Genomic DNA, 23,946 nt, shown 5'->3' on the forward strand with positions numbered 1-23,946 from the left:
ACATCACATGCAATTTTTTTTTGTTGTTTTTAGAGAATAAAATCCTTTGTTTTCATGTGTTTTCTTCCAAAGAGCTGTACCCCAGATGGTTAGTAGATCAATACGCATGGCCAAATAAGCTGGCATTCTGCCTATGAAATTAAGTTGTATGTCTGAAATAGGTGGAACTTTGTGGCAGGGAGTATAAATGCTCAACAGCACATGCACTGCTTTGTAAAGTATTTAAGCAGCTTAAGCACGCAACTATGTTTAAAATACCCAAGTTATTCTTTAATCTTCCTGAGTAAGAACTGCATTATTACTCACTTGGGAGTACCGTGTTTTTATAATATATTACCATTTCATGAAACTACATTCTACTAGAAACCCAGACCAGAATGAGTCAGGAGACAGTGATTTCCACCCCCCATTCCCTCCACCCCCATTTTTTTTTCTTCTAGGAAAAAGTGATTCAGACTAGGTCATCCGTAAAGCTGCACTTAGAGACAAACTCTGTGCATAGCCAAACCCAGGAAAGTAACTCAACTTTGTCCTAAATGTAGAATGGAAACAAAGCGCACCCCATCCATAAGGGACAGAGACATCTCACACAAGAAACAATGCTGCAAATTTATTTTCTTTTTATAACCTCAACTTTGTGTATCCCACATAAGACATTTCAGTAATAAGAGATCCTCTAGTTCATGTACTATACAATTGCAAGTAAAATGAGGGGCATGTGAAGTACAAAAAAATTGAAAATACTAGCTTACATTGGGTAGACTTCAAATACTGCTCAAAAGAAGTGGCTTTTCAGGTTTTTACCTTTGCGCTTTGGAAATCTTCTCTGCAGTCAAAGACAGGCAATGAATGGAGAAAAAAGTAACTCCAAAGCAGGTGGAATGAAGAAAGAGGCACATTAGTAGGAGAAAGAAAGGAAACACAAATCAAATGAGGAAAGAGACACTCCTCCAGTCACAAAGTCCAAAGAAAAACATTTTGCAGCTGTTTCAGAAATTCATGCTGCTGTCCATCCATCCTAGCTGGGTACATGAATCACACTCCATACTATTTAGTAGTCTACATTTATACTTGCAATATAGAGAGCACATCTCTCGCATGGTACATAATTCCTTGCCCCAAAGAGCTTACAATCTAAGTTCATTAAAAAAAAAATGCATCAAGTAGCTGGATCAAGATCAAACAAATGGAGAAGACAGGGAAATAATTTTATAAGGGATTAAAGCTGGGTTACATTACTGAGGTACTTGCTGAACATCACTGGCAGTGATGTTCTTAAGACATAAGTATTTTTTCAGTTAGAAGCTCTTCTGATCATGAAAACTGCCTTAAAATGTACTGAATGATGCATTTAAAGTAATCCGCAAAAATTCTTAAAAACAGACTTGTTGGTAAGACACAAAGATGTTCAGGCTGCCTAAGTTCTTCACTTGAGACACTAACTTGCCTTTCTACTAGAAAGATACGGACGTTACAGAAATTCGTATGTACACGTCACATTTGAATGTAAAAGGCTCTTTACATTTAAGCGTAAAATGTTAAATTCCGATTTACGCTTTCTGCTGCTATAAACATAGGCTTAATACTTAAATATTAATATGAAAATAGTACTATTTAAAAATGTATTTTTGATTTTAAAATAAACTATGGACAAGATAGTTGGTTTGAAACCAACAGTTTTTAACTACAGTAAGTGACCCACTTCTCCCACTGTTTTTAAACACTAGTCTTGCTACTTGGCAATTATAATGGAAGTGATCAGTCCATCAACTGTAAAGCTTTTTAGTTTTCTTTTGGGCTGGGTTGTTTTTGTGGTTTTTCTTTTGGTTTGGGGTTTTTTTGCACTTCACTAGACATCTTATTTTCTGAAGGTCTTGCACTTTATCTAATAATTGCGCTTTATCTACTAATTGGCAAGACACAGTTGAAATGTAATTTATATGTAACCTTTGTGCCCATTTAGTTATCATTTCTTAATCCCTTTACATGCAAATATAAAGTACCATCTTTCATGCAACTATGGCATTTGTGTCTTTCATACCAGGGAATCTTGCTTTGAATTATATACATACGCCATGTGCAACATTTCTACGACATTTGAAAAAATGTTGGAATAGTTATAGTAATAAAAATTAACCATAATTATCCAGTGTGCATATGATAAACAAAAAGAGAAATACCTCTTTTTCCCTGTAACAAACAGCATATCCAGCGGGAAAAAAATTCTGACTTCAGCTGTCCTCTTGGAGGGGAGTCAGATGTTAAGAAAATTTCATTCAAGCGCAGAAGTGAGAAAATGAGGATAAGGACTGCTAACGGGCAATCACTTAGTTTTAGTTTTTAAAGGTACTTTCAAGAAAATCAAACCAGGAATAAATACTAAAGAACTATACGTTTCTTTGACCCAACTCACTACTAGCATTTACTTTTTAGAAATTACAACTGTATTTTAAATTTGCTTGTAGGAGGATATGAAAGGAATATAGCCACAGATTACCAAGAGAATTTGATCACTTCTAACCAACAGCTAAAAAAAGGGAAGAAAATGGTCACGGGATTATGAGCAACTGTTTCTCATACTTGCCACAGAATTACAAAAAAATTCCCTGCAGACCTGTAACAAAACCCTCCCCCCTATTTGAATGAGTTTCAATTCCCAGGTAAAGATGAATCAACGAAATTAAAATATTGTGCTGTTTTATTGGTGTAAAAATCACACAATTGCTAGTTCTGATTCTGCAGAGATACATCCATGCAGTTAAACATCTATGACCCCACAGCCAGAAGAAGCCATTAAATAGAATATCTGCTGTTAGTCAGCAATTAATGCAAATTTACATATGAGATCAAAATGTGTGTATCGTACAATATACAACAAATCCTAATACAGTACATCAACCTGAATAGCAGGATACACTCAAGGAACTCTGTTAATAGTGAAGCCTGTCTATATGCCAGAGAAATAAGGCCTGGAAACAAGATGACAGAAGGTACCCCGGAATTCCTAAGAAGCAAACTGTTCATTTTCTGTTGTTTTCTTTTATTGTTTTTGTTGGGGATTTTTTTGCTGGGAATTAGAAGTTCATAGAGGTATTGACATATTACTTGACAATATGATTTGTTATAGTGAAAACTGGTGGATGTGAACCATTATTAAAAGGTAATGTGTGAAACATGCAATTACAGGTGGTGCTTAGGTAACGTGTGAATAGTATGCTGGGGATTTACACCCAACTTTTTCACATAAGGGAGGACTGAAAAAGGTCTGGTTGATAGACTACCAATTGTACCATAAATCTTTATATGCATGCGGCTGAATCAGGATCATGAATGGATAAAATGGGAACAATCTGGCAATCTGTGGTTACGTACTCTATAATGTATGCAACAAAAGCACAAAATCAAATCCAGCTGATATGGCAAACAGCCTGCAAGAACTCTCTCAACCTGAATAAGTTGGTTTATTGCAAAGAGGCAGGCTTTCTAGAATTGCGAACAACTTTCCAATTGTGAAAGGCAGCTTGGGAAGTAACATTGGCTGATGACAGATTACTAGTTTTTCTTTGTTCTGGCACAATAAATGCCATAGAGAGAAAGAAGGGTTTATGTGCTTAAGGTCAACTGATTAGCAGTCCGCTGCTGCAAAGATGTTTCAACAGGAAAAAAGAAACCACAAAAAAATTCCAGTTGGAAATTTTGGCGACAAACTCTGCAAACTCAAGTCCAACAAAGATCACAGATGCCCACAGTAAGTGATGTGAGAGGCAGTGTCACATTCAAGGAAAAAGTTGTTTGTTTTTTTTTCTCTGTACTGAAATTAAAATACTTAAATACAAAAGTGGACAAATGACAAAACAGAACATCAACATTTAATGTAGAATAGAGTGCACTGAGCTATATGCATGGATCTTTAAATAGGCTTTGAAACCAATACCCCTTTCAAAATTAGTAAATTCACAGTTAACGGCAGTAGGCTTAGAGGTGAGAGAAGGGTCGAAGTTGTTCCAGTTGGACTTCCAGGGAGATTCTCTCTTCAAGAACATCCTACAAAAGAAAGATTTTCTACTGACTGTCCACAGAAAATGAATGTTAAAAATTTCTTTACGCCATTACAAGAACTGGTAAATATCAGTTTCAGTTTTGAGAACTAACATCTTTTTCTAGAGTCTAGAGAACTCTTCCCATAATCCGCATAGAAGACTGGCTAGCTAGTAATTACACATATATGAAAATAAATACTTTGCTTAAAGGTGAAGCCATTTAGTATTTTTTCCATCACTTTCAAATCGCTCAAAACCACAAAGTTGTAACCAGCTGCAAATCCAACTATAATATTTTCAAACAAAGTCTAAAATGTTACAGAGGCAAGCTCTCATCTCGACGGATTGGAAACTCCATTTCTGCCCCCCACCCACTGTTTTTCCTCTTACGTGAATTTTTATACACCTTGACTCTCACAAAAAGTGAAAATCAGGCCTGATAAGTTTTTAAAATGGCTTATCTTTCAGTCTAGACAGTTATCACATTAATTTTCCAGTTTGGATTTCTTTTTTATTAACTTGATAATTAAAATTAGATATCTTAAGGTAAGACAGCAAGAGAAAGATGTTAAGATGGTGCCTACAGATAAATCCAAAACCGTAATAGCTGACATAGATAAACAGACTACTATTGTTGTTGTTCTTAAACTGCAAGTTTTGTATCCCAGATTATAGTGTTAAAAATATTTATGATTTTATTAAGCCTTTGAGGTTTGCTTTTTCTTTCAGCATCTAGCCACCTCAGCTGCTCTTCTCAATACTAAGTATCTGATGACCACAACAGCTACTTCTAATTACTAAGTTTAGATTTCTGGGTTATTTTATTTTAGTGTAGCTGAAAACAAATCAATACATTGAAAAATGTGGTTTGTAGTAGTAAAGTGTCCTTTGTAATTTCACAAAACTTGTCATAATTAGGTATCTTCTGTGATCTACAAAAACAACTAAGTATTTTGTAACAATATAATCTATGTTATGACTGGCTTGCAGAGATGCCTGTTACTTTGCATCACTAACATCTTGCCCTCTCAGCCTCTTCTTTTAAAGAGAAAGATTATGGAATTACCTTTAGTTGCTGCTGTAATTCACTGTTCAATCTGGCCAAAACAGTGTTAGTTTCCTTGTTACGTCTGATTGATGCCTGAATTGCCTTCTTGTCTTTCCCCACTGATCTGAGAATATATTAAAAGTATTGTAATAAGTAATTTTGTCACTTAACTGAGTATCTCATATACAGTCCCTCTTTTCTAAATGAGCAGAATCCTCTATTTGAATTTTTTTAACTTGTTACGCTGTTGATTTTCCCTCTTCTGCCTGGTTCAGTTAACCTCATTTGTTTGCATGGAAGCCACACATACTTGGTTAAAACCAAACAGCAAGCAGCATATTTAAAAAACTTGTAATCAACTTTCTGAAGTCCCAACACACCATACCACATTCACTTACCTCAAAGTGACCAAGGTAATAGTCTACTTTCAAGCTAGGAAACAAACTGCACATTTTTGACTGTTTATAGCAACCATTATTTGAAGTTAAACACTACATCTTAATACTTCCACCACTTATTTCCAACGTACTTGTAGAAGTTAAAGAGTTCACAGTCCAAAATTCAGGATCTCTAAAAAGTCTCCCAGTAGCAGAGGCTCCAGGACGATCTTGTTTAAAAACCAAAAACTTTTATTCTGTTAAATTAATCTAATTCAAACACACTGAAATTCTTTGCAGTTCCTGGAACAGAAAGTGTGTATGCTGTTTAAATGTAAGCTTTCCAGTAACAGATGTATTTATACACTTCTTGGGTTACCTAGGAATAGATGGCTGTGAAGCAAGAACAGCAGCTATGACACCTGTTTTCTGTGTATGTTCCTCAGCTTCAGGTCTTAGCTCATCTTCTGATTTTAATCTTCTGCGAATAGGCTTTGGTGGCGGAGCAAGTGGGGTAGTGCCTTTACCCTGAAGAGGAAAACACAGCCTGTAATTCTCACAAACTGCATTTTACTTTGATTAAAATGGGGTAACTTGTTTGTGTTATATATTCTTAAAATCAGTTACTGAGCTAACTGAATTTACAACTGCATTTTCATACGGTCTGGGAAAAAATAATTAAGTACTAAATCTCACCCCTTGGTGAAAGGTCAGTAAGTTGCTACACAGTGACAAAGAACTGTGCAAGCAGAAACACCATGCTACAACTGACAATCGCAAATAAGCATCTCAGAGCATGCTTCCCCCAGTAATTATGTGTCTGTAACGAAAAAATGCTGTTAACCAAGTTCTGCACTAAAAGATTTGCTCCATTACAAAAATTTGAACACTTAAGAGTATCTTAATTTTCTGCTATCTTGAGAATAAACCCAATCACAAACATCACCTGATGCAAAAATTCACCATACACATGCCCATTTCAAGAACATATTTAAGAAAATCGGGTTCAAGTGCAAGCGTATAAAGTTGCTGCTGCATATCAAAACAAATGTATAATTTCATATACATCAACTGCGCTCTCCTTCCAAGTGTACTTTGCATACCGCACTAGTGGGGATGTTAACAGGTGCTTTGTCTTCAACTCTTCCATCTGCTTTGGCAACTCTAAGAGAACTTGCAGAATCAGAGGGCTTTTCAACCTAAAGGGATATGCATTATAATTTAGAAAATTAGTTCTTAAATACTTCATTCAGCAACATTTAGATTAAATACAAGTATGTTGTGTTATAACAAAATAGTTGACACCTAAAATTCCAGTTCAAGTCCTCTTTAGAAACACAAACTGGAATACAACAATACCTGCTTTGGAACAAAGCCATCTAAATCTTGGTCACAAACACTGTTTTGGCCTGGGAACAGCTTAAGAGGCGGCACATAAGTGCATAATGTACAGAAAGCTGTACTTCCAGAATCAACAGTTAGACCTATCTTTTGATACAGAAATTAAGATTTGATACAGAATCTAAAATCACTATTAAAAAAGATGAAATAGCTACTGGAAAGTACTCTCAAGCACTGTACTCTGAATAAAGTCAAATCCTCAATGTTATGAGGCAGAGTACAAAAGTCTATGGCCTGATGATAAACTGCTACAGCTGTTTCTTCTATTACATTACCACCATTACCTGTTTGTTACTGCCAAAGGTTAATCCCTCGGATGGAACGCAATGTAACAGTTCCCCATCCACCTCAATGCAAAATGATAAGCTTAACAGTTTTCAGTGGCAGCTTAAGCTAACGTAGCTGATTTTGCAATGAGATTCATAGAATGCTCAAGTAATTCCACATCATCCACCTTCCTGATTCAAGGGAAGCAAGAACACGCTGCTGATACTTGGGAGGACTTTAAAGCACCACAAGTACTTTTGCAACTGAGGATGCAGAAGCGCCCTAGAGAATTTACAATCTGAGGAAAACACGAAGTAATTCATGTAATAGCAGTAAGCTATTAAGACATTAATAGGAATAAACCATGAGGCTCCTTTTAAAGTCCTATGTCTGCAGTAGGAAACAAGGTTTTGTAAACATCTCTCATGATCCATTACAGAAGAATGCCAGAGCTCATTTTAGCTGTTTGTCCAATGGCTTTGAACAAAACCAAATCAAGGATTTTTAGCAGATGTTTACAATACCTGACTGTCATCCCAATTATTAAGATAGACTACTTTAAAACTTGCCAGTAGGTCATTTGGAAGGCTGACAAGAGTGAGAAGAAGAAAAGTTTTGCCTGTGCTAAATCTTAAATGCAATAATGCAATTGTATTTGTGCATATATGCTAGTAAGTACAAAATCTTTTGAATTACAATCAAGAACTGAGAAGAATTTCTTCTGCCTTGGTGTTTTGTTGCAATTACTAAATAAGTGTAGTAGCGTGTCATGTAATTGCTTTCTAGCAATGGATTGGGACACCATAAAAAACCCACTAAGTTCAAACGGCAGACGTAGGTATTAATACCACCAACATTATGAGGCTTTGTTTAAGCGACTGACAAGTTCTTCCCTTCTGCTCACCTGCAAGACTTCCGAGTGTGTTTCAATTTCATCTTCTTCCTCTTTGTTTACACCTGAAACAGCAAATGCCTCAAACTGGCTGAAGTCAGCAAAATTTGGCTGTTCTGGTATTTGTTGAGGTGAGGTACTGCTATGAGCTATTAGGCCTTCAGCATCTACTGGGCGATGCACATGAGGACCTGCACCCTGCAATAAAATAACAAAAATATTTAGTGATATTGTTCTTAACAGTTATCTGATGTAAAGAATCTCTCCAAACAATAGTTTGTGACAAAACATTTTTTGTGGTTTAACTCCAGCTGGCAGCCAAACACCATGCAACCGCTCACTCACTCCCTCCACAGTGGAATGGGGGAGATAACTGGAAGAGTAAAGTCAGAAAAACTCACGGGTTGAGATACAGACAGTTTAACAGCAAAAACCACACACGCAAAGCAAAACAAGGAATTCATTCACCAGTTCCCATGAGCAGGCAGGTGTTCAGCCATCCCCAGGGAAGCAGGGCTCCATCATGTGTAATGGTTACTCGGGAAGACAAACACCGTAATGTCCCCCCTTTCCTTCTTCCCCCAGTTTATACACTCAGCATGACATCATATGGTGTGGAATATCCCTTTGGCTAGTTGGGGTCAGCTGTCCTGGCTGTGTCCCCTCCCAACTTCCCGTGCCCCTCCAGCCCTCTCGCTGGCAGGGCCCAAGGAATGCAAAAGTCCTTGACTTGGTATAAACATCACCCAGCAACAACCAAAACCATCAGTGTGCTATCAGCATTGTTCTCGCACCAAATCCAAATCACAGCGCTGCACCAGCTAAGGAGAAGGAAATTAACTCTATCCCAGCTGAGACCAGGACAATGTTAAAGACCATTTGCCTTTTTAGTGAACAAAGATTTATGTCTTGTCAGTAGGACAAAGTGCATGTCCTCCAAGACACAAACAGCCAGACCATTCTCTGTTCATAAAAAGAGAGAAATATTTAAGAAAAAAGGAAGTTCAGATGGGCTATTACCCAGAGAATGAGACTAAAGATGGATGCACCACAGGACCAGCTAGACTCGTTGGACAGTAGATGTTTCTGCTATAACACAGTCCAGCTTGGCTCTGTCAGGCTCGATAGAGATTTTTAGTTTAGTTCCACAGGAACACATGCTTATGTGATCACAGTGTATGGAATATGTTTATATTGTACCCTCTTCCCTTGCAGATGGTTTCTGAATCCATTGACTGACTTAAATGGCTGGTAACTCAGATTCTAACAAATAGGTGCTGCTGAAAAACAACTGAAAAGCAATTTTATCTGTCCCATGTCAGATCTCCACAGCAGTTGAAGAATTCAGCTGGCTGAGACAAAGAAAAAACAACTTTTGCAGTATTCTTTATCCACCAAATCAGCTAACCAAACTGACTCAGACCAGGACTGCAAAGATCATGAATTCTATGACAAAGGAAGAAGTGGGATCACTCCTTTTGGGCACAGTCCTTTTGGGACTATGAAAGACTGCTCTCAGTCTGTTATGGCTTATTAGCTATACAGGGACAGGTAAAGAAATGTGGAAGTGTAACTTTCTTTCCTACAACTCGGAGCTCCAGAGCCACTCATTCCTCCTTGATCTCTACTTTAATCCCTTCCCATGGTTCCACCAGAAGCAACTCCTTATTCAGGAAAGGCTAACATTTGGCTATAGCCCAAGTTTTGCCATCATTCACATCCTGGCAGTTTCAAAAAACAGTAAGCAATGCTACTCATGTTAGAGATACATTAAAATTCAGAGTTAGATAGAAATGATGCACTGAGTGAGAGCATGATTTTTCAAAAGTGACATCACCTGTGAAGGCTGTGGTCTTGGAGGCACTGCAGGGGGATAGGCAACAACTCCAGCCTGTTGCTGTCCTGTAAAAGAAACATCATGTTTGGCCAAGACTGTTACTCTTCACATTAAAGTGCTATTTAATCTTTTGACTTATCAACATGAAGAAATCCTGCATTTTGCTTATGTATTAACCTGTCATACTGAGGAACTAATTGTAACAACTGAGAAGATAATTGTAATATCTTCTTTCAAATTCGTGAACAGACAAAACAAGGAATCAGAACATCGACCTTGTCCTTTTTTTCCAGCTCAAAGAACTCACATGGTCATACTTTTCTGATTTTAGTCCTTTTTTCCCTTTTACTCTCATTATACATTCTTAACATTTTCTCATACTTTGTGATCCTGAAAAGTACCGACAAGTCAGAAGTACAAGAAAAACCCTTAAGCAGAGAATCAGAAGTGACCTTTAATCATTTCCTCTGAAGTGAAATATTTAACACCCATCCCTGATACATGTGATAGCAAAAGAACCCTTCTTGAAAATTTAGTGGCAGATGCAATTTGTTGCATGTGGATGCACTACCAAAACATTATCTCCTGACTTCGTTTCCCATGTTCATCCAAAGGACTACAATGTCAGCATTCAGAATTTACTTCTAAGTTATCTGTCTAAGCAAATAAAACCAGAAGAGTGACAACATTTTCAGCTTTTTCATTCAGAAGCAGTGTTTAAAAACACACTAAATCTTTCTTCAGAGGAAAAAGAATCATCTGCTTCAGGAATGTACATGGTGAAAAATAATATATTCTAGAACACAGTATACCTACCTGGGGTAACTGAGAATGATCTGTTCATATCTAAAGATGATGATCGAGAATGAGAAGGATGAGGCCTTGGAGGGGGTGGCGGTGGCGCAGTGTTATCTGGAGATGTTCCTGAATGTGATCTGCAAAACATATAGGCTTCGGTAATGATTTTAGGCAGCTACAACAGAACTAAAATTCAGAAGTTCTTCTAAATATGCAATTAAAAAACAAACTTTGACAGATGGAAGAGAGCCTGATCGCCGCCGATTTTGGAGATTGTAAGAATCGGGTTTGAACCTTCACAATTGGTTTTATATTTCTATTTATTTAAATCTCCATTATCCCAATTATTCCTGTGTTACACAAGTAATTTATTTTTGGGAAACCAATAGCTTGAGAAACTTCCCAAAGAATGATAGTTCAGGAACAGAGAATCCTAAATGTGGTAATTCTATCCAGACGATAGTCACTACAATTTGCAAAATGTTTAAGATTTAGTCAACATCTTGAATAGATTTTAAATGGTTTAAGTTCAATGTCATTGAAGAAACCTAAGTTTCTCTTGGACCTCCTCTCCATGTACATCAAGCTTAAGGAATATCTCAGTGTATGAGATAGCTATCCAATTCTCTGCCTGAAATTTTCCAAATCTATATACTTGGTAGCAGCTTGAGGAGTTAACTCATCCTTAGGCAGAACCACCATCTAGTGGATACCAACTGTAAGTTCATCGAACACACATGCAGAAAGGATAAAAAAGTATTGCACTGAGCGCCGTTTGAATGGGATTTGTTTTATATAAAATTTTTGTACAGCTTCCATTTAAAAACAGTGTGCAGAACCTTCCTAACTAGTCCAATTTGGGCAAGACAGATTTACTGCATCACTGACATGAATACAGCTACTCTTCTATTCAACTGAAATACATGACAAAATCTTTTCTATGACTGACTTCTGTAACATTCTTCTATAATTACCCTAAGATATAAAACTAAAAGTGGTAAGAGGTACCTAAATTTCACACAAAACCTGAAATTCCTGAATGTATAAGTCCAAACAGAAAGTTATCACAATAGTAAAATCTGCTTTCTTAATATACTCTCCAGGACAATGCTTCTGATGAAATACAAATCCAATTACATTGACTCCTAGGGTCATCCCTCTTGCTAGTCTAGTATAAAAGGCACAAGTAGGATTAAAAAAGGGAGAAAGTGGTTTAAGGACACTCCTTAAATATCATTATCTGACATAGCCTTATCAGTTTTTGCTTTTCGAAAATACAAAAAGTACCCTGGACTAATGGTAGCATTAAGGACAATGTTGTCTCTATAAAGTTGCAACTGGTAGAAGAGGTATCAGTGGAAGGAAGTAAAAGTGGAAGAAAAATTTTCTGGGTGGACGCTGCCAGACCTGGACAGCTGAACAGAAGCTACCTGTGCCATGAAGTGGCAACTCATCAGAAAGCTTTTTTCATCTACACAAGTTCAGCAAGAGAACCCAACCCAAAATTTAGAGATGAAAAAGAACATTTTGAAAACATCATGTTGGGCAGTGCAAAAGCATACAAAGCCGTAGGACAGACAATCAAATTTGCCACTAAGTAATAATGGAGGAAAGAAGTTTTCAAGCTGCTGTACTGACGGGCAATTACAAATCTTTCTTTGCTACTGAAGTCAGCCTAATTATTATTTTCTTTTAAACTTACCTCTCAAACTGATAGTAAGATGGTTAATGGCTAGCTGGTTTTTAATCCTATTCAGGTAGATTCAATGGGAACAACTAGCACCAGCTAGTATAGCACATTCTCTTACGTAAAACCACGCAGTTGTTCGTTACGTGCTTGCATAGCTCACTCCAATCCCTTAATTTGTTGGGCCTATGACTGATTTATGTTTTATAAAATGACCATTGTTAAAACAGATTGAGTTACTGTCATGGTATTTCTAATTTATGTATTATTCTTCTTTTATATTATGAAGTCACAAGGTTCTTCTCCATTAATGCCTAATGGATATTTTCAAAAACACAAAAAATTGCTTTCAAGTAATATCATGATTGTTTGTGCTTACATTCTCTTGTGTTTAAGGAAAAAGTCTGTATTAAGATTTCTGACAATGTGGAGTTTCATTTCATTGGCCAATCCAAAAAACCCTTTTTAGACTACATAAATTTTTGAATTTTCACTTTATGTGTTAACAGGAATGGCATACACTGTTAATGCATTAGAAAACAGACTGTCTCCAGATTCCCGAGTGTTAAGAGTTCAGAATCTATTTAGCCATCATTTTACAAGCTAGTTGTCAAACAACCAGAAGCTCAGAACAGGCTTCTTTAAACACCTTTCAACACATTTTTTTTCAGTTGCTATTCTACTGACCGTTGCCGTGTTACAGTGCTTCCAATTTGCTCGGGATCTGAAGTATAGGAGTCCGAACTGCTGTAACCATCTGCTGGTAAAAGAAAGTACAAAGTTTCATATTTGTTTTGCACCATTAATATACCCCAACAGATATAGGTAGCACAATTTCAAATATCAAATTTTTATTTTTTAAAAAAGTTATGTCCTTGTATTGTTTCCCTGTAAGGTATCATCTGGGCAGGATTCAAAGTATCTTAGTTTGAATAACTGAGGGATCCAATAAAATCCAGCTCCACTCACCCAATACTATGAGTTGTTCGTTTCTACTGGGATGTACCAAAGAATAAACTATGACAATAATGTTGTATTTAAAATACAAAATATAAGTATCATAAGCAGTAATTTTTAAACACTTTCTATCACTTCCACAACCTAGCCAACAAGGGTAAGGGACATCCAACAAAAAAAGAAAGCAAGGAGTAAGACTGCTTGGTTTTAGAAGTGCTGAAGGATTTTCACCAACCTTAGAAATCAGGAAAAGGAAAAACTATGTACAGTACACAGATGAACTCAGCAGCTTTGCTAATACTGCAACTTCTGTACCTTCGAGGCTGGTAGTCAGCTCTGTTTCAGACTAAATCTTTTTATAAGCTTTCAGCTTTTGGTTAAGGCAATCTATAAAAATGAAAGATGGTATTATGGCATCACATAGGCTGTTTCTTTAAGGACACTCTTACCCTTAAAAATGGTGCAAAGCTTGAGGTTTTTCCCCCAGAAATGAGGAGTCTCACTAAAATCACAAGATTTATGTGGAATGAATGTATCTCAGAATAATTTATCACAAAGGATGACTCCAGAGCACCTAGTAAAGCACAATTCAAGGTAGATAATCACTGCAGCAATGAGACTCACCTGATTAGTTATCAGTAAAGAGGAAAATTCTACTCAAGAACATCAAGATTTTTCTGAATTACCCCATCTCAAAGGATTACTTTAACCTCCCAGGACACTAAAGCTTTCAAAAGGGTTAAGACACACCAACCAGGATGCAGAGAGAATCCTGCAGAGATGGCTTTCCTGTTCAGCAAGGTCTGTTCTTAGCCTTTTTTTCCCCCCCCTTAAAGCTGCAGGTACATTAATCTAGTGAAATTAGCTTAAGACCTTTATCATCCACAGTCAGCTGAGGAATACCTTATTTCAAGTTCATTTCAGATCAGAAGTTATTTTGCAGGTTTACAGGTATGTCTCTACTCAGTGAGTACTACAGAGTTTAAAAAAAAATTATTTCTATACATACATTCTTTCAAAAAAGTCTACCATGAGACGACATTTAAGTTTTCCAGGATCAAGTGAGAAAATTAAGTTTTAAGCAGAAGTGGGTTATGTGGTAAATGAAATTATCTCCCTCCAATCCAAGCACCTCTAGTACTGCGTATATTTCTTAAGCCACTCAACCTAATCAAACAAGATTTGATTTAGAAGCAATCAAACTTCTAAGGAGGAAAAAATAAGCCCTTTTGAACCAAAAAGTTTTACATCATTTCACTACAAATCTAATGGGTTTATACTGATGATAGAAGAAATATTTCTAAACCAATTTCAAAGATATGGACAGTAAACAATTGTAATGGGTATGTAAGGCAAAGGATGGTTACTTAGCAAATGTAATCTTCATGCCTCACCAACATGGGCTAACCCAAATTCATGAGTTTAAATCTAAGAGAATCCTTTTCCAGTATTTCCAGTAAAATAAGTATGATAAGTAAAGTTCCTAACATGAAGGACAGAGACTTTTGCAGTATTATTTTTGTTCTCAAGGGAGGTTTCTACTTTTCAGTCTTAAGTAATACAAGTTATTCTCCAGCTTTGTTTGTATTTCCTTATGAAGAAAAGCAATTGAAATCATTCCTTCCCTTCTGACTGCAGTACTCAATCTTGTTTATATCATCTAGCAGGAGTTTAAAGTAACATATTCACAAAATTGTCCTTAATGACATATTGAAGTTGCATGTTGCTTTAAAGTTAAAACAATCTGGGAAAACAGCAGTTACTTTTGCTGCTTTTATTTTTACTTGCATAATAACAGTTCCAACACTGGGGGTGTCCAACAATCAGAGGAATTACTGACGAACTTCTCCAGTTACCACTTTCTGAGGTTACAGATCCCCTCTCCTTTGTTCCAAATCACACAGCTTGCACAGAAAGACAATTGTGCAATGCGTATGCCTACTCACTTCCTTCTTATCTCATGCAATGAAAAAGTTTGTCCCTGCTTCCTGGCTTAGGTCTGAGCTGCTATTTACAAATTCATAACTTCCAAGACGAATTACTGTTGATGTAAAGCATGGGAAAAAGACAAATGCTTTTTTCTCAACATCAAGTTGATGCTTATCAATCTCCATTGGTTCTCAGTTCGAATACTGTTTTAATACATCTATCCATGAACAGTAGATTATAAGATGTAAAACAATTAACCTGCATCTAAATTTTGATCAATAAAACACCCAATCTGTACTCTTCTGTAGATGAAGCAAAAAAGATGTGAACCTATGAACAAAATATTCTAGAAGTGTTCTTAAGAATACCCATTTGTGAAACAAACAACACTTCCAAAACTGCAAGACATAAACCAAAACAAAACCCACTTAGAAAAGGGTTTGCTTGATACACTATTATAACACTAAAGAACATTAAGAAATGCAATCACCAAGACAGCAAGTCTGCACAAAAATAATCCTGTTATATTTACAGTGTTTTTTTAAGCACCAGAAATTATTTTTCTAGAGCTAGCTTGCATTAAATGAGTCCTTCAGGATTCACCTGAAAGGTGTTAACCATTCAAATTACTTACAATATTGACAAGAACCATTTCTTGACAACAAGGATAGGCGTCCCATAACTACAGCTTGAGGTACTACAGGATGGCTTTACGTTACACTGCAATGAGTTTTTTATTACTTCACTATGTTGTTCTTCTGAGGGAGATAAAATATTTGGTATAATCACAGTTAACAGGCCCTTTATCAAAGTTTAAGCTAAATTCAGATAAGGAAAATGGAGTGCAGAAGGGCTCTCAGAACTTAGAACCTGCATATAGTAGTAGTTTCCCTGCTAAAAGCCCATGTTTTGCTCATTTTCTCTTTTGCATTAGAACACCAGCTAGTAAAAACAAAACTCTGCTTGAAAAGAAATAACAGGATCAAGCCATTGCTCAGAATAGAGTGCCACTGAAAGAGTTCATGAGGAAACAAAACACATTGCAAAGAGGCACTTCCTAAATACTGCAAACCAATTAAAATACTTCTGTCTTAATAATGCAAAAGACTTAAAGTAATGAGTTCTCCAAACCTAATTTTTGCTGAAAAGTTCCCAGCTTAAAGAAAAGAAAACAAAAAATATCAAGAACCCTGGATCCAGAGATTCAGTCAAACCACATATAATCTGGGATCTCTCAATATTAGAAGTGGACTAATCAAATCAAAGTAATGCAAAATTTTTTGGACACAGGAGATACTGAAAATCAAAGATGTTATTAGAAGCAAACGAACTGTTGAAAAGCTGTACCTAATAAAGAAATCTAGAAGTCTACTGCATCTTCTTAGTAGCTAAACCAGATTAAAATTGCCTGAAAATTGTTGTTAACAGGTTTTCACTCTTCAGAAAATGTTTTACACGATTCTGAGGAAGTCTAATCAAAAGCTACTTAGTCAATTCCACTTTCCATACATTTAAATTCCTCATCCTGAGATTAAAAGAGAAAACAGGAAGATGGAATAGGGCTGGCAAAAATGAACTTTTTTGAACACATATGGCAGGAAAATATCTCCAGTGACATCAGCAGAACTTCCTTAATTGCTGCTTCTAATATATACTTTGTATCAGAAGCATGCCTATTCTTACGATAAGTTTATCTCACTTTAGAGCTTCTGCTGTCTAGCAAGTTTTCATTCACTGAAGAATATACCATATCTGCATTCCGTGTAATATAAAAAACGAGATCAGAAAATATTTTGATACTTACTAACTGTATTTCCAGCTGTAAATTTTACAGATGAACTCATTTTGTTTTCTTCTGGGAGATCAGGTGGTTTCACAAGTAGTGGGCTAGTAGGGTTAGCATGATCTAGACAGAAAAACAAGTCTAAATGAACAAGTGCATTCAAACTAGCCTTCACTTCTGATGCCAAAGCTTTAAATTAGTTTTCTTCTGCCTTTATCTGGAGGGCTGCACTGAAGACTAAAATAGCTCTACTTTAACACTTTTGGTGTATGAATTATTTTAAGTTTTACATTATAATAGTGTTATTTCTATTTCTCAGTGTTAAGAGTTGGGAATTTACCTATTTATAAGACTAAGGAAATTTTAAAAGAAATATGTTGTGGATACTTTTTTATTCTCATATGCTGAAGACTTTGAATGAGTTAGGTAACTTTAGGAGATACCAGCATATTGGGACACATCTATAAATTGAGACTCCACTGTTTCTCAAGGAAAATTATCAAACCACCTTGCTTATTACTGACCAGCGTATTACTTACAAAAAAAGAAAGGCCTGCCAATACTCCCAAATGCTGTCAGGTTTCAAAATAATAAACTCAGTATTTCTCACCACAGCAGAAAAGCTTTATCAATGCAGGCTTGTTCTCCATCTTCACAGTCTCCTTCACTATTTATTAAGGAAACCTAGACACTCTCCTGCAGGCCCAAATCAAACCTCTATCATGATGCTCCTGAAACACTCAAAGCAATGATCTCTAATAGATGGTGAAATCCTCACCAGCAAATGGCCAATTCAAACTCTGCACCTATCTGAGCAGTACTCTTAATTCTTGACAGAGAACCTCATTAATTATGCTGGTTAAAACTGCAGATAAAATTCACCTACAGAGAAGAAAAAAAGTCAGCATGTTTAAGGAAGCAAAGGCAGCCTCAGCTGTACAAAACTTTCCTCATTAGTAAGAAAATATCCTACCGCTTCCAGTTCTTTTAAGCTCCATTTCCTGCATATGGATTTTGCTTGGAGTCATTCTTATGGGAACTGGGTGCACAATTGCAGTATCCTGCGGAGATCAGAATTAAGTGATGTTAATCTAGTTTTCAGTTTTTCTAATTCAAGTCTGACACCATGTGAAATGTAACTTGTAAATAAAATTTCACAGATTTAGGTTTTTACACAGTTCCAAGGAATTTCGTATACCCATAAACCAAAACTCTATAAGCTGATGTTTCTCTAACAATATGTAACGTGTAACCTAGCATACTACTTTAAAAGGACATTAGAAATGTTTCTCTAGATAACTGCGTTGCTAATAGGACCTGAATTTTACCAGCTTTCCGCCATTCTTGGCATACAAGATGTGTTACATCAAGTGCATCTCCAAAAAAACAATCCTCCAAAAACCCTGAAAGTCAACAGCAACACCCCCATTTCCCCCAGTTTCAAACCCCCTCTCTTCAGCTTCACTAACAATTCCCTAAAAAGTTATAGCCTCTTTAAATAGTATGAGTAATTATCTATAAAATAGGTACTTCGTAGTAGTTTAAGATAAATAGTTTCAGAGTCTTTAAAAATAGTAAGAACTTCTGAACTTTAGGATAATAAACCCTATGGAATGTACCTCTAGATAGGTGTTGACCTTACACTTAGTGATTTTCTTTGTAGTTCAGACAAGGGACTCCATTTTAATGTACTTTATAGATAGCCCTTTCCATTTGGTTTGGAGACTGAGTGTAGATAACTAAAAAAAAAATAAATCTCAAAACTTTACCTTTGTTCACAAGTAACAAAAATATGGACATAGCTGTCTGAGTGTTTGTTATTTTTACTGTCATTTATATTCAGAATATATGAATGGGTGGGACAAGGACAACACAAAAAAACCACCCCAGATTATATTCTGTCCCTAGAAATAACAAAAAGTTTCAAAACTACCCTTTTATCAGAAATTTAATCTGTTCTGACTACTTAAGTAGATAAATTTCACCAAGCATAATACACTTACACTAATATTTTCTAAAACTGTTTAAACTGACTTGCACTACTTGCTGCAAATACAAATTTTTAAAACAGCTTCATAGTCACAGCTCAAACACACTTGTTGCACCAGCCTTTTAGACACAGTTACCACTTTTAAATATATTGCTTCCCTGCCTGCCTCATAATGGGATTATCATGCAAAGATCGCTCTCTTGCTGTAGCTACTTCAGTCCTCTGCTGTAATTTAATGTGCAGCTACTACAAGAATGTCTCAAGTAGTTAAATGGATTTTTATATAATGTATTAATTCAGATCATGAATCTGACTTTACAAGCTGCTTTTCCAACAAGAAGAGAACCCCCCCCCCCCCCATCTATGAATTTACTCATTAGTTAGTTATCAACAACTGCTCAGGAAAGCCAATTCATCTAGGAAAGCAGTTGTTCAAGAAATCAGTCCTATGCATCACTGTTGAGACTGCTAAAATAAGAAGTTTGCGCACTGCTACTGAAAATTTGCTGTCATTTGTTCTTATTTGCATATGAAAATGAAGTCTCTGAAGCATCTGTTCCCAAAAACCTGTTCCCTTAGCAAGCATTAACGATGCTCACCATTCTTCAAAATTATTCTTAACTACAAGCATTGTAAGAGAACATCTCAAGAGTGTGATCTTCCAGGATAATTTTTGTGTTTCTATTTAATTTCTGTTTATACACACATGGCTATATATGAGTTTTCTATACATTAACCACTGTTCTATACATATACCACTGTTCTACATTTTAGGTTATTAACATATGGGGAAAATTTCAAACTTCAGATTTCTGTCATTTACTAATTATGTATAAAAAAATTACTCTCTTACTGTGGAAACAAGATAGCGATAGCTCTTTACTGTGTATAATTGCTTGACAGTAAGAAGCATCTATAAACTGATTTCCATCATGTTTACTTCATTAAAACAATACAGTACATTTAACCAAAGAAGGCTCTCAGATGAAAAAGGGCTAGTTTTCACTTTAACTATGAAATTTTAATTTGTTTGGAACGTTTACTAAAGGCAATTGTGAGCACAGGGAACAGTGCAGTTTGAATTCTAGGTTCCAGCATCTACAAATGCTATTTCCACATCAGTGTTAACCCTGAGAGTGGAACACTGATGTATTTGAAGTATTTGTATATTTATGTATTGTATCTTTTCAGAAGTGACCTATTTAATATCAAAAGCGGTTAAATGCATATTATGTACACCTCTTATATTTTGTTATATAATCAAATGAACACTAAACACTAATTAAATTAAAATGGACTCTTAACAGTGGTAATTAAATCTGTAAGAGAAGCAGGATGAAAGCAGCAGCTAAATACTGAAGTAATTTTAATGCATTTCAGAACTGCTTCAATGTCACATGCTGTGAAAGTTTAAAACCAGCAGAACTTGAAACACTGTAGTGAATTTCTGGCTCCCAAACTTGGCAAGACACTTTAACTACATAATTCTTCAGAGCACTCCTCACTGAGTAACGCATTAGAACAACACTAGTTTAGCTGGAGAAATACTAAAAGCCTATTAATAAAATAACTTGGTGAAAACATTAGGAATATGAAATACCCCACCCGCTAAAGTCCAGTAGTTTTTTTCAGTTAAGTTGGCATTGTCAACTCCTAGAGAGTTTATGCAAATCAAGCTCTGCAACTTGAAAGAAATGAAACACTGAAGACAAAGTCTAGAATGAGACTGGTTTATCACTGGGAGTAGCCCTTGCATTGACTTACAAACATTTTCAAAAAAACATTATGTTTAAATAATCTGTGTAATACAGATTTTGCTAGCCGTGCTGTATTACATCTAAATCAAAGGGAAAAAAGCATTCTTTGCACTCAGATATTAAACATGAGCCGACTAGAAAATTTATATACCTAGTATAAGCCAAAAATTGAGAAGCCTGCTACCGTTCCCCAAAAAGCAATCCATGGAATCATGCATAACAGCTAAATACAATGAATGGAAATTCAGTGTTAATAAAATTAATTCCAAACAAGCAAGCTAAGTGATTGACTTACAGGATCAGCTGGTGCAATGTTAGAATCAAATTGGGTCAGAGTTTGTGAGCTTGAAGAGCGTTCGCTAAATGTCTCCCACTGCTGAACAGACAGAGGAGAGAAGTCAGCATGATCAGAAAGATGGGAGTAAAAGATCACTGAGGAGATTTAGCATAGTAGTTTGGAGATTGCACTGGTAAGCACTATACGTGCTCTGGACAGTACTTGACTTGGAATGCACAATAATACACGAAGTATTTCTATTTCAGTCTCAAATTGTTGTGCAACCAAGTTTGTTGTCTGTCAATATTAGTCTTTACATCCACATTTCTCAATGAGGATACAGATGCACAGTCAACATGGAAGTACCTTCAGAGTTCATATTTGGCAATGAAAATCATACAAGTAAAAAAACCCAGCCATTCAAATACTGTAAAGCTAAAATCAATGACACAACGTGTGTATTTGTAATTATAAAATCCACAGAAAGGTTCCTCAGCTTTGTAGCTGACAACTTTCTAACTTCTTTTGTAAATTCTGATTTCCTTACAAAATCCCAGACAAATGAACACTGATCAGAGTACTCCAATTACACCAGTCCAGCTTGCCAGTGCAACCCCTGAGAAGTGATTCTGTACTGTAAAAGAGCATTTTTACAAATCTAAATCACTGACAAGGCAAAGTAGTAAATTCAAACATACTGTTGATTGCCAAAAGCAAGTAAGTCCATCTCTGAACAATTTTACAAGATATAAGCATGCTGTATCATGGTTGTCAAGAGTCCCCATGCTTAATAAGTCAAGCTACAGCAACAACTGGATCAACAAAGCACCAGAGTACATAAAATTAGTCTGTGATCCAGAAAACAGATTACAAATCACAATAGGAATGCTAAACTTGTTATATTTTGGTAAAATAACAAGTAAATGTTAACAAAGTTTCAAACGCTACAACAAAAACTACAAATAAAAAAAATGTAGTCATCAAAATTTGACAAAAATGGTGTTAGTATAGCTGTGAAAACAAATCAATATTCTTGTCCTATTTCTATAGGCAAATTAATGTAAATGATTTTAGAAGATACAGGACAAACTATATGGTGTTAGTCAAACTAATCTCACATACTCCTCTACACTGAACTATAATCAGTGTATAGCCTGAACCTATCCTAAAACAGTTACTTCAGAAATAACTACAGAAACTCCTAAGTAACTGTTTTCAATCAACTGAAATTAAATTCAGAAAAAGATTAAATAAAGTGTTCTCCTGCATGGTGCCCCTCCTTCTGAAGACAGAGCCTTATCTCCTCATTTCAAACTCTAAGGCAAAGATTATGGGTTCGTATGTGGGAGTTGTGGTTTTTTTTTCCCCCCTGTGGGTTTTGTGTTGTTTTTGCTTTTTTTTTGTTTTTTAAACACACAAAACACAACTTCATGGACAGAATCTAACAAAATCCTTTTAGTAAGGACGTAAGGTTTCCCTTCCCAACTGCTCTGTCCCACTCCCTGTATTAAACAGTTAATCTCCGTGTCACTCTACCCCTTCATGAAGGGGTAGCACTGCAAGTAGTTCACTGAGCCAGCTTTTACCAAATCAGAATCTTAACGGCCAAGTTCCACCAGCCTTTCCCCTGATTTTGCCTCTTGTATTTATACAGCTGCTCATTTTCATGAGAAGTGCATTAATATTTATTTTAGGGCTACCACTACCCTTTTAAACTTGATTTGGCCAGTGGCTTCAAAGTTACTGGCGAGACTGGAAAACAGACCATTCACTTACAGAAAAATTGTTTCTCAGTTTTCCAGAACTTCTGTAAAGGCATTCAGCATCTACATTACAGTTAAGATCAATGCTAAAACAATATTTCTTAGAGATGTATGCTGAATTTATCTCTTATTTTACTCCTCTGAAGCCAAATTGCAGGACATTTATTACTCATCTCCATCTTCCCTAGCTGCACACAGACAAACGAACACCAAAGCCTCCTAACTGTTCTGGGCAATATGCTATTGTGCTCCATCTCGAAATACTACCAGAAACCAGTTACTGCTAATTCCCTGGTTAATAGAAAGCTACATATATTAAGTATCTACTGGACTGCATCTCAAACTCTGTGCAAGGTTTAAAAGCACTGATAATAAAGTTCATTTGCTGGGATAAAGCTCCAAATAGCTTAAACTAAAATCCTCGTCCTCCAGACTTGCAAAAATGTTTCAAAAAATACTTTCAAAAAGTTAATTATTAGAAACTGAAACTCACAGCAACTTGAACCATTACTAAAAGAACACCGAGACATTTGAAACAAGGTGTAACAGTTGTAAACTCAAAAGCAGAACTTCCTATCTGTGTCAAAGCTAACATGACCATATGACACTAGACTGTCTTCAGTGAAAATTTAGTAGCCTTTTCAAATTTTTGTTTTAAGCTCTCACAACTAAGTGCTCAGCCTTGAGACTTTATGGAAAAGGTGTCCAAAGTAAGAGAGAAGTGATGAGTGACGAGATGAGAACGTGAAGCATGTATTATCCAGAGTTAGGTAGATTTTCATGGTGCTTTTTATCCTGAAGTTGGAGATTGATGCCTTGGTTCATACTTGCGAGCTTACGGTAACTGAGGCTTGCAACTGGAGTCTAAAAATCAATTATGAGCTAGAAGGAACAGAGTAAGCAACTGTTCTGAAACTAACGGGGATGAAATTGCCTGGAAAGGCAAATAATCCAAAAAAGCCCAGGTTTTTTGAGTAATTTGTTGGTGACAGTTATAAGAGGTTCAAAGAGGAAACAATTAGACTGGTGCCTGCAGTAATACCAGAAATTTTTTCATGGTATTAAAACCTTGAGGACTTTGACCTGACTCATGCTGAAAAGAAAATGCTGAGGAGCAAGAAGCATGCACGGCGATATAGCTGA

General features: G+C 36.1%; 1 protein-coding gene across 15 annotated transcripts in view; it reads right to left on the reverse strand.

Annotated features, from left to right (window-relative positions):
• Positions 1-590: 590 nt before the first annotated feature.
• REPS1 (RALBP1 associated Eps domain containing 1) overlaps positions 591-23,946 on the reverse strand; it is a 70,068-nt gene continuing 46,712 nt past the window's right edge. For 4 of the 15 annotated variants that reach the window (XM_055809499.1, XM_055809493.1, XM_055809497.1 and 1 more), the window contains 11 exons: positions 21,059-21,139; positions 17,990-18,077; positions 17,038-17,139; positions 13,035-13,107; positions 10,679-10,797; positions 9,863-9,927; positions 8,038-8,223; positions 6,569-6,664; positions 5,845-5,993; positions 5,107-5,212; positions 591-4,044 (listed from right to left, as the gene is read on the reverse strand). In XM_055809499.1, the coding sequence (XP_055665474.1) occupies positions 3,976-4,044; positions 5,107-5,212; positions 5,845-5,993; positions 6,569-6,664; positions 8,038-8,223; positions 9,863-9,927; positions 10,679-10,797; positions 13,035-13,107; positions 17,038-17,139; positions 17,990-18,077; positions 21,059-21,139 (1,134 nt within the window). In that variant the 3' untranslated portion in view covers positions 591-3,975. The remainder of the gene's footprint in view (positions 4,045-5,106; positions 5,213-5,844; positions 5,994-6,568; positions 6,665-8,037; positions 8,224-9,862; positions 9,928-10,678; positions 10,798-13,034; positions 13,108-17,037; positions 17,140-17,989; positions 18,078-21,058; positions 21,140-23,946) is intronic. The other 11 variants (XM_055809501.1, XM_055809500.1, XM_055809496.1 and 8 more) reach the window with 7 other exon arrangements.

This window comes from Falco peregrinus, chromosome 7 (assembly GCF_023634155.1).
Source record: "Falco peregrinus isolate bFalPer1 chromosome 7, bFalPer1.pri, whole genome shotgun sequence".
Classification (NCBI taxonomy): Eukaryota; Metazoa; Chordata; class Aves; order Falconiformes; family Falconidae; genus Falco; species Falco peregrinus.